The following is an 18,573-nucleotide window of genomic DNA, read 5'->3' on the forward strand; positions in this document are numbered from 1 at the left end:
GGGGCCACGCCCACTTTTCCAAAACGTCCAATATGCCCTCCCTAATGCGATCCTTTGTGCCAAATTTCACTTTAATATCTTTATTTATGGCTTAGTTATGACACTTGGCCGATTTTGCCCATCTTCGAACTTAACCTTCTTATGGAGCCAAGGAATACGTGTAAATCATGATATCTCAATTTTTAAATTACAGCTTGCACGGACGGACGGACAGACGGACGGACGGACGGACAGACGGACGGACAGACGGACGGACAGACAGACATCCGGATTTCGACTCTACTCGTCGCCCTGATCACTTTGGTATATATAACTCTGAAAATGTGAACAAAACTATAATACTTCGTTAGCAACATTGTTGCGAGAGTATAAAAACGCCAGGGACATTAAATTTTACCTCTGAGATGGCATCAGAAATAAAACAACAAAAACAAAACAGGTAAACAAAAATTCAAAAAAGTGCATTAAGTGTAAGGCAATAACGCCAAAAGTGCAAATCAAAAAATAAAAAATCACAAAATAATCAAACTGTTTACAAACAATAAACATAATAAAATAACAAATAATAAGTGAGAAATAAAATAAAAAAATACAAAATCATGAGCGCAGCGCAGCCCCACCAACAATGCCTTAGGCATTCTCTGAATGCCTACTTCAGCTTTGTCGAGCCTGCGAATTCAGCTCCTACCAACAAACAAGGCAGCGGTGAGAAGGATAAGTCATCGCAGCGACCAATTGAGCAGCACCATAAGCAGATCTTACAAAAAACAAAAGCAGAAGAGAACGGCAGTCAACAACGGCCAGCAGCAAACGTGATCACACCAACAACTAAGCAGGTACCAGCGAGTACGCAGGCAGCGAAGAACAACATAAATCAAGGTGAGAATGTACCAATAAAAAAAGGCCAGTCTACATTAACATAAAAAGGAAATTAAGTCCTTCAAAGTCAGCGGTCAATCCTAAAAAACTTCCAGGCGGTACACCAATTAAGAATAAACCGGAAGTTTTAAATGGCAATAGATTTGCCTTACTAAGCAATGGATCAGACGACGATGCGAAGGGTACCACCACAGTCGTTAATGCCAAACCATCTCCAATATATGTATTTGCGCGAGCATAGCAGTAATGTTCTCGTTGCTGAATTAAGTAAAATTGTAGGTACTAACAATTTTCATATAGTGCCTTTAAAAAAAGGCAATATAGATGAAACAAAAATTCAGTCCTACACTGAAAAAAGTTGTATGGATATAGTTAAATTTTTGTCAAATAAAAACAAGAATTATTATTCGTATCAACTGAAGAGCTCTTAGGGCTTAGTTGTTGTAATCGGTAGTGAAGTAAAAGAAGCATTGGAAGAATGCGGTTTTGGAATTAAAACAGTTGTAAATATATTTAATAGAAACAAAGTACCACAGCCAATGTTTAAAATTTAATTCTTGCTGAGCTCAAATCATCTTAAAAAAAATTAAACACATCCAATGTATAATTTGAAATATTTGCTGCATCGTAGAGTAACTGTTGAAGAACCACATAAAAGAAACGGTCCGGTACAATGTACTAACTGCCAAGAATATGGGCAATCAATAACTCTGTCAGTGTTCAAAGTGTACGGACGTGTTTTTTTTTAAGTCGCTCCGTGATTCGTAAGCAAGCAATAATAATAAATAAAAACAAACAAACAAATAAAAAACAGTGCACACAAACTTCTAATAATAAACATTAACAAATAGTGCACAAAACAAATATATAAAAACAAAAAACAAACAATAATGAGTGCTTCGCAGCCTCAACCGCAAAACCGTAGGCATTCCTTAAATGCCTACTTCAGTTTTGTCGAGCCAACAAAAGTAACTCCTAGCAAAAACAAATGTAACGGCGATGATGAGTCATCGCAGCGATCAGATGTAAGAGAGACTAAGCAAGCGCAGTCAGCAGAAGCAGCAGTGAACAGCAATCGGGCAACAACAAATCCACTGACAGCAGCCACTATGCAGGTACCAGCAAGCACCCGGACAGCGAAGGAAAATAAAATGCAAGGTGAGAATGTACCAAGCAAAAAAGGGCCATCAGTTCAGACTGGTACTAATGTAAAAAGGAAATTGAGTCCTATTAAAACAGCGGTCAATACCAAAAAATTTTAAGCAAACACGCCAAACACCAAAAAGCCAGAAATTCTTAATGGCAACAGATTTGCCTTACTAAGCAAAGAGCTTAACGACGAAGCAAATGGTACCACCACGGTCGTGAATGCCAAACCCCCTCCAATCTATTTGCGTGAGCGTAGCTCAAATGCGCTTGTTTCAAAAATGAGCAATATAATAGGCACAAACAATTTCCACATTGTGCCCTTGAAAAAAGGTAACATAGATGAAACAAAAATTCAAACATACACTGAAAAAAGTTTCATGGAAATTGTAAAATTCCTATCAAATAATAACAAGAATTACTACTCTTACCAACTGAAGAGCTCAAAAGACCTAGTTGTTGTCATAAAAGGTATAGAGTCTTCGGTAGACTCTAACGACGTTAGAGAAGCACTAGAAGAAGGTGGTTTTAGCATTAAATCAGTAGTAAATATTTTTAACAGGAACAAAGTCCCACAACCAATGTTCAAAATAGAATTGATGCCAGATTCTAACAAATTAAAGAAAAATGAAATACACCCGATTTACAATTTAAAATATCTTCTCCATCGCAGAATCACCGTTGAGGAACCACACAAGAGAAATGCTCCAGTACAATGTACAAACTGCCAAGAGTATGGACACACGAAAGCATATTGCACTCTACGAAGTGTCTGTGTAGTATGTGGTGATCTACATCCAACTTCAAAATGTACTCTTAAAAAAGAGGATTTAAATAAAAAATGCAGCAATTGTGGAGGAAACCACACTGCTAACTACAGGGGTTGCCCTGTATACAAAGATTAAAAATCGAAGTTGTCACAGGGCATCCAAGCACGTCGTAACCAAATGATGAATATTCCATCTATTGAAAATATTGAAATCCCCGTCCACATTTCAAAACCAGTTAATCCTAAAGACAATGCTACACAAGGAAGCTATGCAAACGAGGTGAAAGGCAATACTGCACAAATGCAATTGCCCCAAGACCAACCAAATGGAAGCGTTGAAACTATGATTTTCAACCTTACCCAATGTATGACACAATTTATGGCTTCAATGCAAAATATGATTCAAGAGATAATCAAATCACAAAACCAAATGTTGCAAACTTTTTTAAGTAAAAAATGAGTGTATTGAACATTTGTTTATGGAATGCTAACGGTGTTAACCAACATAAATTGGAACTTATTAGATTTCTGGATGAAAATAGTATCGATGTAATGCTATTGTCAGAAACTCATCTTACGAACAAAAACAATTTCTTTATACCGGGATTTAGACTCTATGTTACAAACCACCCAGATGGAAAGGCACATGGAGGAACAGCAGTGTTGGTTAGAAAACGGTTAAATCACCACACATCAGAAACTTATGCCACAGCGCAATTACAAGCTACAACAATAACTATAAAAAATCGCTGCGGGGACTTAAATCTGACAGCCATATACTGTCCACCTCGGTTTAAAATTACTGACATCCAAATCAAAGACTTTTTTGGAACACTAGGCCATAGATTTATAGCAGGTGGAGATTACAATGCAAAGCACACGTATTGGGGCTCACGGCTAATTAATCCGAAAGGACGACAGCTGTATCACACTATTATAAATAGGCACAATAACCTTGACGTAATATCTCCTGGTAAGCCGACATATTGGCCTAGTGATCGTAAAAAAATACCAGATTTAATTGATTTTGCTGTAATCAAAAATATAGATAAATCGCTTATAACAGTTGATACATGTACTGATCTATCTTCTGATCACTCTCCTGTACTAATAAAGTTATGTGAACAACCCATATTCGTTAATCCAAAAGTGGGATTAACTTCTTATAAAACGAATTGGCTAATACATATAATATATATAAAAAATACGTGAGTAGCCACATTAATGTTGAGTACAAAATAAATACAAGAAGAGATATTGACGAAAGCATAGAAGATCAATGAAATAATAACTAAAGCAGCTGTCTTAGCAACACCAAACAAAAACTATAAGCCGCTTGGTGCCAGAAAAATTACTAACAGAGAAATAGAAAAGCTTGTAAACGAAAAAAGGCGTGCAAGGCGTGAATGGCAGATAAATCGCTCCCCTTCCACTCAGCTTCAATTGAAATCAGCTGTACGTAAATTAAAAAAAGCGCTTAAACGTGAGGAAGAATCCTATACCGAAATGTATATAAAGAAGCTGTGTCCAAATTCAAGCAAGCAAAATTCTCTTTGGAAAGCCCAAAAGTTCCTGAAGCCACCAACTAACTCCAACATGCCTATACGAGACATGGGCGGAAATTGGGCTCGAAGTGACGAGGAAAAGGCTAATTGTTTTTGTAACGAGTCACTCGAGTCTTTTAAGACTTCACCTACTGAAATTATTAGAATAATAAAAGAACTTAAACCAAAAAAGTCACCAGGACACGATAATATTACCCCAAAAATGCTAATTGAGTTACCAAGTATTGCTGTAGAAGTGCTCTCTTTGCTCCTCAGTGCAATTCTTAATCTTGGATACTATCCTAAATCATGGAAAAAGTCGCAGATTATCCTGATAGATAAACCTGGGAAAGACTTAACACAGCCGTCTTCATACAGACCAATCAGTCTTCTACCCTGCCTTTCTAAAATATTTGAAAAAGTGTTATTATCAAAGATGTCTCCTTTCCTCCACGAAAATAATATAATACCAACGCACCAATTCGGGTTTCATGAAAAACATAGCACGATAGAGCATGTAAATAGAATTACTAACGAAATAAGAAAAGCATTTGAGCACAGAGAGTACTGTTCAGCTTTATTTCTAGACGTGGCTCAGGCATTTGATAAGGTGTGGCATGAAGGCCTTTTGTATAAAATTAAAAACATTCTACCTTTAGAATTGTATAAAACATTGGAGTCTTATTTAAAAAATAGACAATTTATGGTAAAAGTGGGAGATTTCATATCTGACGAACGACAGATAAGGGCTGGTGTACCTCAGGGCAGTGTTTTAGGCCCAACTCTATACATCATATATACTGCAGATCTTCCTACAGCTAATAATATATTGACCTCAACTTTTGCGGATGACACAGCTTTAGTGAGCCGTGATAAATGCCACATAATAGCATCAAGAATATTAGCCGAGCACTTAAGGTCTGTCGAAGAATGGCTAGCCAACTGGCGTATAAATGTGAATGAACAAAAATGCAAGCATGTTACGTTTTCACTAAGACCTAAAATGTGTCCGGCAGTAAAAATGAACAATATTTTAGTACCCCAAGCCAACGAAGTAACTTATCTTGGAATTCATCTAGATAGAAGACTTACATGGAGAAAACACATATCTAGTAAAATAACTTGCATGAAGATAAGAGCTGCAAATTTAAATTGGCTTTTAAATAAAAACTCCAAACTTAGCCTAGACAACAAAGTGCTTTTATATAACGCGGTCATAAAGCCGATTTGGATGTATGACATTCAACTGTGGGGTACGACCTGTGCAACTAATATTGATATAATACAAAGGTTCCAATCTAAAGTGCTTAGAACAATCACGTGTTCACCATGGTACATGCGTAATGAAAATATCCATAAAGACCTAGGTATTTCTATGGTAAAGAAAGAAATAGAAGACAGCAGAATTAAATATATATCTAAACTCCGAGATCACCCAAACCCTTTGGCTAATGCTTTGGTACATTCCTGCGATCAAACACGCCTTAAAAGAAGAGATATTACGCAGGTAATATAAGACGCAACGTATCACCAAAACAGCTCAAACACTTGCTTGAGCTTGTCTAGTTTTTAAATAGATTTAAGATTTTATAACTTATTGTTAGGCTTTTAAAATAAATAGCAGATTCAATAAATAATAAGATATTGCAAAAAAAAAAAAAAAAAGAATATGGGCATACTAAATCATATTGCACTCTACGCAGTGTTTGTGTGGTATGTGGTGATTTACATCCCACTTCTAAATGAACCCTTAAGAAAGAAGAATTAAATAAAAAATGCAGCAATTGCGGAGGAAATGGAAGTTGTCACAGGGCATTCAAGCACGTCGTAACCAAATGTTACAAACACCCCTTAATGAAATTATAGCAACCTCAGAAAAAAGTTCATATCCTATTACTTCTGACAATAATAATATGCAAGGAAGCTATGCAAATGTGGTGAAAGGCAACACTGTGCAAATGCAACTGCCGCAAAATTCTCCAAATGGAGGTAATGAAACTATGATTATAAATCTTACACTGTGTATGACACAATTTATGTCTACAATGCAAAACATGATCCAAGATTTAATAAAATCAAATGCTGCAAAATTTATTAGGTAAAAAATGAGCTTACTAAATATAAATCTGTATATGGAATTCTAACGGTGTTAACCAACATAAATTAGAGATTATCAGATTTCTGTCTGAAAAGAATATAGATGTAATGCTTATTTCAGAAACTCACCTAACGAATAAAAATAATTTCAATAATCCGGGATTTAGATTATATGTTACAAATCATCCGGATGGAAAAGCGTATGGTGGCACGGTAGTGTTGATTAGAAATCGTTTAAACCACTATGCTCTAGAATCTCATACTACACCACAGTTACAAGCCACAACAATATCACTAAAAAATCGGGGTTGTGACTTAAACCTTACGGCTATTTACTGTCCACCTCGTTTTAAAATTACAGAAATCGAATTTAAAGACTTTTTTGGAACACTAGGTCAAAGATTTCTAGCAGGTGAAGATTACAACGCAAAACACACGTCTTATTAATCCGAAAGGACGACAGCTGTATGAAATTGTTATAAATGGGCACAATAACCTTGAAATAATATCTCCTGGTAAACCGACATATTGGCCTAGTGATCGTAAGAAAATACCAGATTTAATTAATTTGATGTAATCAAAAATATAGATAAATCGCATATAACATCTGATACATGTACTGACCTATCTTCTGATCACTCTCCTGTACTAATAAAGTTGTGTGAACAACCCATATTCGTTAATCCAAAAGTGGGTCTAACTTCTTATAAAACGAATTGGCTAAAATATAAAAAATACGTCGGTAGCCACATTAATATTGAGTACAAAATAAATACAGGAAAAGATATTGACGAAAGCGTAACAGAAGTCAATGATATAAAAACCAGCGCAGCTGTCTTAGCAACACCAAACAAAAGCTATAAGCCGCTTGGTTTCAGAAAAATCTCTAATAGAGAAATATAAATGCTTGTAAATGAAAAAAGGCGTACAAGACGTGAATGGCAGATAAATCGCTCCCCTTCCACTCAGCTTCAATTAAAATCTGCTGTACGTAAATTAAAAAAACGTGAGGAAGAATTAAACACCGAAATGTATGTATATAAAGAAGCTGTGTCCAAATTCAAACAAGCAAAATTCCCCTTGGAAAGCCGAAAAGTCCATGAAGCCACCAACTGACTCCAACATGCCTATACGAGATATCCACTATAGGTGGAAATTGGGCTCGAAGTGATGAGGAAAAGGCTAATTGCTTTGCAAATCATCTAGAAAAGGTATTCCAACCCAATTTGCCAAGGAACAACTTTAAATTGTCAATCTTACCCAACACAGCTAAAGAGTCGCTTGAGTTTTTTAAAACTTCACCTTCTGAAATTATTGGTATCATCAAAGAACTTAATCCAAAAAAAGTCGCCGGGACATGATAAAATTTCCCCAAAAATGCGAATTGAGTTACCAATTATTGCTGTAGAGGTGCTCTCTTTGCTCTTCAATGCAATTCTTAGTTTCGGATACTATACAATTTCATGGAAAAAGTCGCAGATTATCTTGATAGATAAACCTGGGAAAGACTTAACACAGCCGTCTTCATACAGACCAATCAATCAGTCTTCTACCCTGTCTTTCAAAGGTATTTGAAAAAGTATTACTATCATAGATGTCTCCTTTCCTCCACGAAAATAATACAATACCAATGCATCAATTCGGATTTCGTGCGAAACATGGCATAATAGAGCAAGTAAATAGAATTACTAACGTGATAAGGAAAGCATTTGAGCACAGGGAGTAATGTTCAGCATTATTTCTAGATGTTGCTCAGGCGTTTGATAAGGTGTGGCACGAAGGTCTTTTATATAAGATTAAAAACATTCTGCCTTTACAATTGTATAATATAAAATATTTGAGTCTTATTTAAAAAATAGGCAATTATGGTAAAAGTTGGAGATTTCATATCTGATGAATGACAGATAAAGGCTGGTGTTTCAGGCCCATCCCTATATATCATATATACAGCAGATTTTCCAACAGCTAGTAATGTATTAACATCAAATTTTGCAGACGACACAGCATTAGTGAGCCGTAACAAATGCCACATAATAGCATCAAGAATATTAGCCGAACACTTAAGGTCTATCGAAGAATGGCTAGCCAACTGTCGTATGAATCTAAATGAACAAAAGTTTAAGGGGGTATTCTGGTCTTTATTTAAAAAAATCGACATTTTTTTCTTATATTTTCAAAGTTTAGCTATTCAAGAATATGTGTACAAGAGGATTTTTCAAAAATCAAATTATTTTCGGAGATATATAGGCATTTTTCTGACCCGACATCCAAACTGGTTCGGCCGGAACTAATCGAACAAAAGACATTACGCGAAACTTTAAACGCGTTTTTCTCAAAACTGACTTTTTCGGAACGATACCCACGATTCCTCAGGTTCTACCAGACCGATTTACTTGAAATTTTTATAGAGTCTTCTTTATAGGCTTGTCTATGGTTGGAACTAGCTCCATCCCCAAATTTTTATTTTTATTATTTTTAAAAAATTCGAAATAGTCAGAAAAAGTGATCCAAAAAAACCTGTTTTTTCAGGCAGTCGCCATTTTGTGAAAAAAATTGCTTCCCACTTTTCCGTAGTTCCGGCCATTGCGACATTATTCTAGATTAATAATCTTTTTTTTTGGATTCAGATAACTAGGAGGGTTGAAATCATGGGTATGGTCACTTGGAAATTTTTAGAGACCCCCCACTTCGTCAGCTCATAATTTTTGAAATTTTTTACTCTTTTTAGTTTTTAACTTTTTTCTGTACTCTTCTAAAATTAACAAATAACTAATAAAAAATTGATGGTAAAAATATAAATTGCCTTTTTTTACGACACTTTAAAAATTAGCTGAAATTAATGCTTCTAGACCAGAATACCCCTTAAGCATGTTAAATTTTTGCTAAGACCAAAAATGTGTTCGGCAGTAAAAATGAACAATATTTTAGTACCCCAAGCGAATGAAGTAACTTATCTTGGTATTTACCTAGATAGAAGACTTACGTGGAGAAAACATATACAATCTAGTAAAATAACTTGCATGAAGATTAGAGCTGCAAATTTAAACTGGCTTTGAAAGAAAAACTCTAAACTTAGCCTAGACAACAAAGTGCTTTTATATAATGCGGGCATAAAGCCGATTTGGATGTATGACATTCAACGGTGGGGTACGACCTGTGCAACTAATATTGATATAATACAAAGGTTCCAACCAAAAATGCTTAGAACAATCACGTGCTCACCATGGTACATGCGTAATTAAAGTATTCATAAAGACCTTGGTATTCCTATGGTAAAGAAAGAAATAGAAGATAGCAGAATTAAATATATATATCTAAACTCCGAGATCACCAAAACCCTTTGGCTAATGTTTCAGTACATTCCTGCGATCAAACACGACTTAAAAGAAGCTCAATCACTTGCTTGAGCCTGTCAAGTTTTTAAATAGATTCAAGATTTTATAACTTATTGTTAGGCTTTAAGAAAAAGCAGATCCAATAAATAAAATAATTTTGAAAAAACAAGTTTTTTGACTATAAGTATGGCTACTTCATATGTAGCACAATTTTAAATTCCATTTCGGGTTTTCACTTTCCAGTACACAAATCAAGAAGTAATTAATATAACGGTATACAATTTTGCACTTATAACTTAACTTTAAAGTATTCCACCTTATCAAAAATTGCCCCAACTCCCATAGACTACGTAGTGAAAAATGAAAATCATTATACACCCTGTCAAGAAAGTATCGGGAATATAAATTAAAACGCAAAATTTTTAATAGTCATCCAAATTTATTTTATCGCCTTCAAAGTAACATCCATTTGAAACGATGTACATGTGCCAACGCTTCTTCCAATTATAAACAAACATTTTTATAGGCACTTTCCGGGATGGCCTTCAGCTCTCGCGTCAAATTTGTTTTAATGTCTTGAATTGAGTCAAAGCGTGTTCCTCGAAGTGGATATTTCAGTGTGGAGAATGGTAAAAGTATCAGGTGAATACGGTGCTTGCTCAATGATATTTGTTGAGTGTTTGGCCAAAATTTTACATAAATAAGCTGATTTAAATTTTAAAATTCGGCAAACACTACTGAGGTCGACTGACATAAACAGCTGCTGTAAACACACTGGTTGACAGATCGCGTTAAGTTTTGGCATCATAATTAAGGACAATTGTATCAACCTAGAAAAAAAAATTTACCTGTCTTTCATATAAGCGGGAGATGAAAGGGGGAAATGAACATACTTTCTTGACAGGGTGTATGAAGTATATGGGAGATGGGGTAGTACCGACCTGATTTTATCTACTATATTAAGTATTATCATGCTATATACTAAAATATGTTCACTGGGGTTCATTAAGGCACCTCACATACAATCACCAATAATATGAAGAAAAATCAACCGGATTTTCGAGGAAAAATTTTTTTAATAGTTACATGCGGATATTATGAGTAAAACAGGTTCTGTAATTTTCATTGAGTAATTCAAATATTGGCAGATATATCCAGCATAAAGTCTTCTTCGAAAATTTTTATATTAGGTATATGGGACTTCGGTAAGTATTGACCCGATTCAACCCATTTTTGAAACGCCACGAGTTTCGGTTGGAATAGGGCAATTTTGATGATAAGGTTGCATACTTTAAAGGAATTGTTAGTGCGAAATTTTATCCCGTTGAATTAATTACTTCTTGATTTGTGTATTGGAAAGTGAAAGGCTCAAATGGAATTAAAAATTGTGTTATATAGGAAGTGGTTACGTCATAACATAAGTTATAACAGGCCCTAAATAACCCAAAATTAAAGGTAAATATACTAGAAGCACAACAATCCTCACAAACAGTCACTACGACAGATCATCATGTAGAATTAGACAACAACCTGCATTCATGTTGGAATATGCAAACCAAGAAGCAGTCCGTGCTTTCATCACAGGCCTGAAGAGCAGATATTCAAGCGGCACATTATACGGTCATCACCCAAAGGACTTGGAAACCGCATATGCAATCGAACATGCGAACATGCAGTTCGACGCACAAATTACACCACAAAGAAATAACCTCCACAACACAGATATGATGATAGAAGGAGATAGAACCCCAATGTTCAGGTACAATATAACCAACAACCACACCAAGAACCAATGGAAGTAGATGCCACTCGTCAACACGTGTGATCAACACAATACAACAATCAACACCTTCCAAGGAAAAACTTTCAGCAATCTCAACGATTTTATAAGCCGTTCAGAGAAGATCAACAAACAGCAAAACGCGGAAGAATTCCTTCTTCAAGGAATTACAACACCAACAAAGTACAACGAGTAAACCCTATTAGAGACGAAGACCTACAATACTCGCCCCACATACTGATGACATGTGATGACGAGACATATAAAACTGAAATTGAAAATATCATGGGAATAAATGCCGAAACTAACGAAATCCTTCCGTTTACGACTACAATACAAGCTACAATTAGGACAGAATCAGAAAGGTACCGATACCGAAAGGAAACCTAAAAGACGAGTGGTAGTAGATTTTCAGAAGCTTCACACTCAGACTATCACTGATAGATATCCTATCCCAGATGTTGCTATGACAATTCATAATCTAGATAAAGCAAAGGTTTTCACAACGATAGACTTAGAGTCAGGCTTTCACCAAATCTTGATAAAAAAAAATCAGATAGAGAAAAAACGCATTCAGTGTGAATGGAGCAAAGTATGAGTTCCTTAGGATGCCGTTCGGTTTAAAGAACGCGCCTTCTATATTTCAGCGATGCGTAGACGATATCCTACGTCCATATATTAGCAAGTTCGCATATTTTTACATTGACAATGTACTCATACATTCCTCATCACCAGAGGAACACATGGAACATATCGTACAATGGTAAACGCACTTCACAATGCTATTATGAAGATTTCAAAAGAGAAATCGCATTTTTTCCAGGATTCAGTCGAATATCTCGGAAATATATGTAATAAAATAACTGTAGATCCAAATAAAAATCAAACTAAAATAAATTATCCCAATCAAAAAAATTTAAAAGAATTACGATCATTCCTTGGTCTGGCGAGTTATTACAAGAAATTTATACAGAATTTCGCTGCAATAACGAAATTTCTAACTACATTTCTAAGCGGAGACAATGGTGATGTAAATAAAAATTAAAGCGCAAAGGTCTCAATTAATCTAGACGAAACAGCACTTGAGGCTTTGATAAAAATAAAAGAGGCACTACAAGCACAAATTGAATTATTTCAACCAGACTTCAGCAACCCTTTTCAACTAACGCCGGACGCAAGTAATTTTGCAATAGGATCTGTACTCTCTCAGAACAAGAAACCTTTTTCCTTTATATCTATAACTCTTAGAACTACTTGTTATGGTTTGGTAACTTTAAAAATTAAGAAAATTTTTCAATTTCGGATAAAAATTCGAACACTGAACTAAAACGATGGAAAAACTTCATAGAAGAATACTTCGCTAAATTAGTATATAGTATGTAAGCCAGGTCATCAAAACGTTGTTGCTAATGCATTGTCTCGCCAACAGATAAACAACACCTCAAGTTGCCCACAACATTCAGCTCAAAGTTCACCAACAAAAAAATTTAAACGCCTAAAACAACCATTAAATGCATTTAGAAATCAAATAGTTATAAACTACAGTGCAACCAATTTAGTGGAAATCTTTTCGCAAAATAATTTTTCGTATTCACGACGCACACTTTTTTATTCGACCAAAGAAGAATTAATTGATAGACAAAAAGAATAATAAACCCAAAGGTAACAAATGCTATAAAAATAGATGAACAAACCACATAGAAAATTACATAATTTCAACGTTTCCAAATATCCCGATCGTTTTAGCTCAGAAAATGACAGAAGACATAGAAGACACAAACAGACAAAAAAGGTCATAATGCAAACACACAGACCAAAGAACTTAAAACATGTTTTTATACATATTCACTGGATCAATACCCGATTATGAACAAAAATTTATTACTCGTTGCAGTTTTCTGATATGTACTCACAAACTTGTTTTCAAGCAATTGTACAGAAACATACATACATACATATGTATATAACTCACAAACTGACCTATTATAATTATATATACATATATTCATTATTCTCGTATGTAGTATAATAACATTTCATATACTTGGCATTAGCTCATTTTGACACTGCAACACAAGAATATCATATGTACCGAATTTGGTTGAAATTGGTCTTTGAGTTCATGAGATATAGGGGTTCCTATAAAAAAGGCGGTGTCATGCCTATCGTCCAAATTTGATACCGGCTCCGATAAAGCCTTTTTTCCAAGGAACACGTGTACCAAGTTTCATTAAGATCGCAATTTTTATTCAAGTTAGCAGTTGCACGGACGGGGAGACCGACGTATGGACAGACAGACTGTCACTCAGAATTCAACTTGTCCCGACTCTTCCTAATCATTAATAAAAACATACATACAAGTATATCCATCTCGATTAGTTTTAGGTGAACAAAAATACTCTGTTGCAACCGGCTGTAAAAGTATAAAAACTGTAGTGGACCATACAAAAATAACTTTACCAGAGGACGCTATTATACCAACAATAGTAATAACTTATACCGAAACGCTTTGGTACAGTTCAGGTTTTCATCTATAATAATATTCGTATTAATGGCCGAAAACCTCGTCCACAAAATCAATAGCTTTTTGCTTCAAATAGTAATGTTTCTCCGAATAATGAAAATTCTAGTACATCATTAATCATTTCAATTAGCAGCCGAAGAAAACTATGTACCTTATAGTATAATTGTAAATACGCTTATTAGGAAACTAAGAATCATTTAGAATATGTAGATACTGGAGCGGAACTAAGTGTAATAAAACCGAAGTTATGTAGACATCAACATGCAGTAAAACCAAGAAATACGTTCATTAAAAGTTTCCGCATGATTTTTTATAACAAACAAGAAAGGAAAGGCTAAGTTATACTCTTCCAACTTGCAAGGATTACAGCCAACGAAAACGTGAATAGATTACAATCAAAGCTAAATTTATACTCAACCATCTTCAGTCGATTTTAGCTATTTTTTTAATACCAACCAACCAACCAACAATAGGCACAGGGATCCACATACTTGGTACATTGTTCATAAGATGGCACACTTCAAAGGCGTTATTCTCGCATAGTTTTGTGCCGTTATATTAATTGTTTACCGAATGTGAAAGAATCAATAATATTAATATTTACGTTAAAAACGTAATTATTTATTTTTCACTTATTTATTTCTCATGTTAATTACTTGACATCTACATTACATCTGCCTTAACTAAGGCAAAACATAATCATATATGTATATGTATGTACATATATTTTACTTATTTATGGCTCCCTTTACAAGAGGTAAAATATCGCTTTTGCTATGCGATCTTCAGGCGATCTTGCTAGGAACATCTTTATGATTGTAACTACAACTTCTAAAGGTACCGTAACACTTCAGTGTTTTTTGCATCACCTTTTAAATGTCACCCGTCAAAGAGTTACGTTGCTACTGTCCGCTTTTGTTGGTGTTAATAAGGATAAACAGTATGGATATGCCAATAAAGGTAGCAAGCATTTCAGCATGATGAGCCCAGCATGATCTTGCGTAGCATTGGTAGCAGTTAATGCTATGTTAGCTGACCAATTCATCTTATATTAGTTGTGGTGTTAACTAATTTTAACTTATATATGTACAACCCTATATCTACATACATATGTATATCGATTAGATTAATTAAATTAAACATACATATAATAACAACAAAAAGTGATACACCAATTCACAGTCGACTTTATATATACATACATATCCTGTAGTAATAGTCGCTATAATTCGCCATTATGGGTTGTACCCAAACTGGTAAAAACGAAAAACCACAATGGCGTGTTGTTCAATTTCATATGAATATACAGGACTAATATACTATTATTTAAAAATCGTTAATAAAAAGTGTCAAACATAACAGAGGATCAAAATTCTGGGGTCGAATCGTTACATCCGTGAACGTATCACTCGTCACGTAAAAGTTTGTATTTTGTATTATGTGACATACGTGATCGTAGCGCTTATATACGTGATCGAAACGTTTATATCGTAATCTGGCATGATGACATGCGTGAGCGAGTACATATATAAACGTATCCGTTCGTTCGAACCGTTATTCGAACGCAAATTACAAATCGTAATATACAAATTTATGGAAATTTGAGCAAATTTTTTTAAATTTTATTTTTTTTATAATTTTAAGTAATAAATAACATAAATAAAAACCAATGAATGGAATATCTCATTAAAAATTAAAAAAAAAAATTATTTATGTGAACAAAATTTTTGTATTTCAGTTTAGAAGGAAAAAAATATTTACAAGTGTAAAGACATAGACATTTTCAACTTCAATTTATTAAAGAGTACTTCATTTGATCTCTTATTGTTTGGCCGATTGCGGTGAGGCGGTTCGCTACCCCGGTGTCGATATCCGTTGATCATAATTTATTTTAAATTTTATGCAGATGTTGTGTAATGCTGCACAAACGTTAGCAAATCTTGCCACTTTTGTCGGATGGTATCTTACTCTCATGCCATTTCCTCAAATTCTCCAGCGTCCTTTTAAAATTCCGATAGTTCTTTCGACGATATATCTTGCCTTTGAATGAATTTCATTGAACATAGCTTCATTTGAACCATCCGAAGCGTTTCTGTAAGGAGTTATGCACCATGGTTCCAATTGGTAGCCAGAATCTCCTGTTAAAATATAAATAAAATCAATATCGTAAAAAGAACAAAGTGAAAATATGTATACCTAAAAGCCATGAATTTTCATTCCTGTTGTGCTGAAATCGTTCTTCCAAAACTCTTCTCTGGGGTTGGGTTTACTTTACTCATTTTCATTGCTTATTCCTCGTAAATGCGTGCGCGGATTTTTTTAAATTTATATAGCACGGATAGCCAATGAATTAAACTTTGGATTAAATGTAAATTTATTGTTAAATGTTAATTTGTTTTTTAGATATAAGTAAGCAAAAAACGCATATTTTCACATTTGCTCAAACAATGGCTCACTTCTTTTGAAGTTTTTGTTGCACTGCTTGCAAACAATTTAACCAATTTAACACACATACATTCTTTGAAATATATTTAATTGAATTAATGATAAATTATGAATTTTAAGTTGCAATTTTATGTACAATTTATTAAATAAAACAGCTTTCAATTACGTGTTATACTGTTCCTTGAAATGTAAGCAAAATTACTGAATATGAACTGTCAAACGACGAAGAAAATAAGCACAAAAGGAAGACAGTAATAACCCAACGAATCAAAATGGTAGGTCTTATATACATTTGGGTTACTTTACATAGGACTCGTTTCGGATCGATGGTTGTAAGTATTAACACATGTGAAAAGGGGTGGGGTGGGGTGGATCCTTAGGGTCACGCTCAATTAAGGTTATGCTATATATTTTAATAATGGAGTAATACGTTAGTATTATGGAAAAAATGTTGGTTGGGTTACTTCTGTATTAACGGTATTTTGATTTCAATGGAATTCAAATTTTTATTATACTATATTCGCGTGCCTTATTTAAAACGTGTTTTCGCAATTGGAAATTTTTAATCTAATTAAATAAAATAACTTTATAATGATGTCAAATAACCAATCAGGTAAATATAATACGTTATTTAGCTCTCTGAAAAGTGGGCAATATATTACGTCCATATAACGAAAATTAGTAATAAAAAATCGCGCGATTTTTTATTACAAATTTTCGCCTGCGCGCTTGTTTCAATGTAATATATTATACTGAACACATAATGAAAATTTGGAATAAAAAATCGCGCGATTATTTATTAAAAATTTTCGCCTGCGGCGCTTTTCAGGGAGGTTTGAAATTTTCTTTGAAAACAGTATTATATAAAATAATATCTAATTTTTTCAAAGATGATGATATTGCATCCACGAGCGCTGCAGCAGTAATGTGTCCTGATGCTACCACAATACAGCAGTGGAATATAGTGAAAATGGTCAAATACTTGGGCTCACATGAATTGTGTGTAGCATTTGCCGAGGTATACGGTCTGTTGCCAAAAAGCCGGCTTTGTACCATTCACAAAACCAAAATGGCATTCCACAAACGCCACCCAGTAGGATACTTTAAATGCTCTAGGGGCAATTGTAGGACGAAGTCCCTTATTTCAAGGGCAGCGGGCACGTGGTTTGAAGGCGTCAAATTAAGCTTTCCCCACGTGTTTTACCTAATGTATTGCTTCGAACACCGCTTTACGTGGGAAGATATTTATAGGGAGAATTATGCGAGCGTGGGAAAGAAATTGTCATCTGCCACTATCTCCGACTGGTATAGCTACTGCAGGGAAGCGGTAGTTATATTTCAGTTAGACCAACAAGAATTCAAAGGGAAGATTGGTGGTCCAGGTAAGGTAGTGCAGATTGACGAAAGTAAATTCGGGAAACGGAAATATAACAAAGGTAATAATAATAATTTATATATAATGCAATTATGTTTATTCAAATACTTTTCTTTTTTTCAGGAAGACGCGTAGAAGGGCATTGGGTGCTGGGTATGATAGAGGATGGCAGTGAGGACCTCAGACTGGAGGTATGCCTCGACAATGTACGTTCCGCTGAGGTCCTCATCCCTCTTATTCGTAAAAATGTACTAGAAGGAACAACCATAAGGACAGATTTTTGGCGCGCATATGAATGCCTCCCTGAATATGGTTACATCCATAGAAAGGTTAACCATAGCGACCCTGGGAATCCATTCATCGCCGAGGATGGCACAAACACCCAAAGAATCGAGTCCCATTGGCGTGTAGTGAAGAGATTTTTTTATGAAGACAACTATAATAATCCGGCAAACTTTGCTGATGTTATAGTAGAGTTTTTATGGAGGCGGGAAATCCAAAGAAAAAATACAGACCCATTTATTTCTTTACTGGGTGTTATTAAATATGTGTATAACACAAAATAAAAAACCTAAAACATACAAATGAAAACCCAATTTTATTATTTAGGGGGTCTTGTATAAATGGTTGGTTGGGTTATCTTGGTACTTATGCATTATTACCGATATATATACAATTT

At 34.7% G+C, this 18,573-nt stretch overlaps 1 protein-coding gene across 1 annotated transcript; it reads left to right on the forward strand.

Moving 5' to 3' along the window:
• Nucleotides 1–599: 599 nt before the first annotated feature.
• On the forward strand, nt 600–18,436 carry LOC126765600 (uncharacterized; the record flags this gene model as incomplete). The annotated part of the gene is made up of 3 exons (XM_050483210.1): nt 600–879; nt 17,410–17,955; nt 18,018–18,436. Coding segments are annotated over exons 1-3 (1,245 nt in total), but the record flags the coding sequence as incomplete, so codon positions are not given.
• Nucleotides 18,437–18,573: the final 137 nt, after the last annotated feature.

The sequence above is a fragment of the Bactrocera neohumeralis genome, unplaced genomic scaffold (genome assembly GCF_024586455.1).
Source record: "Bactrocera neohumeralis isolate Rockhampton unplaced genomic scaffold, APGP_CSIRO_Bneo_wtdbg2-racon-allhic-juicebox.fasta_v2 cluster10, whole genome shotgun sequence".
Lineage (NCBI taxonomy): Eukaryota > Metazoa > Arthropoda > Insecta > Diptera > Tephritidae > Bactrocera > Bactrocera neohumeralis.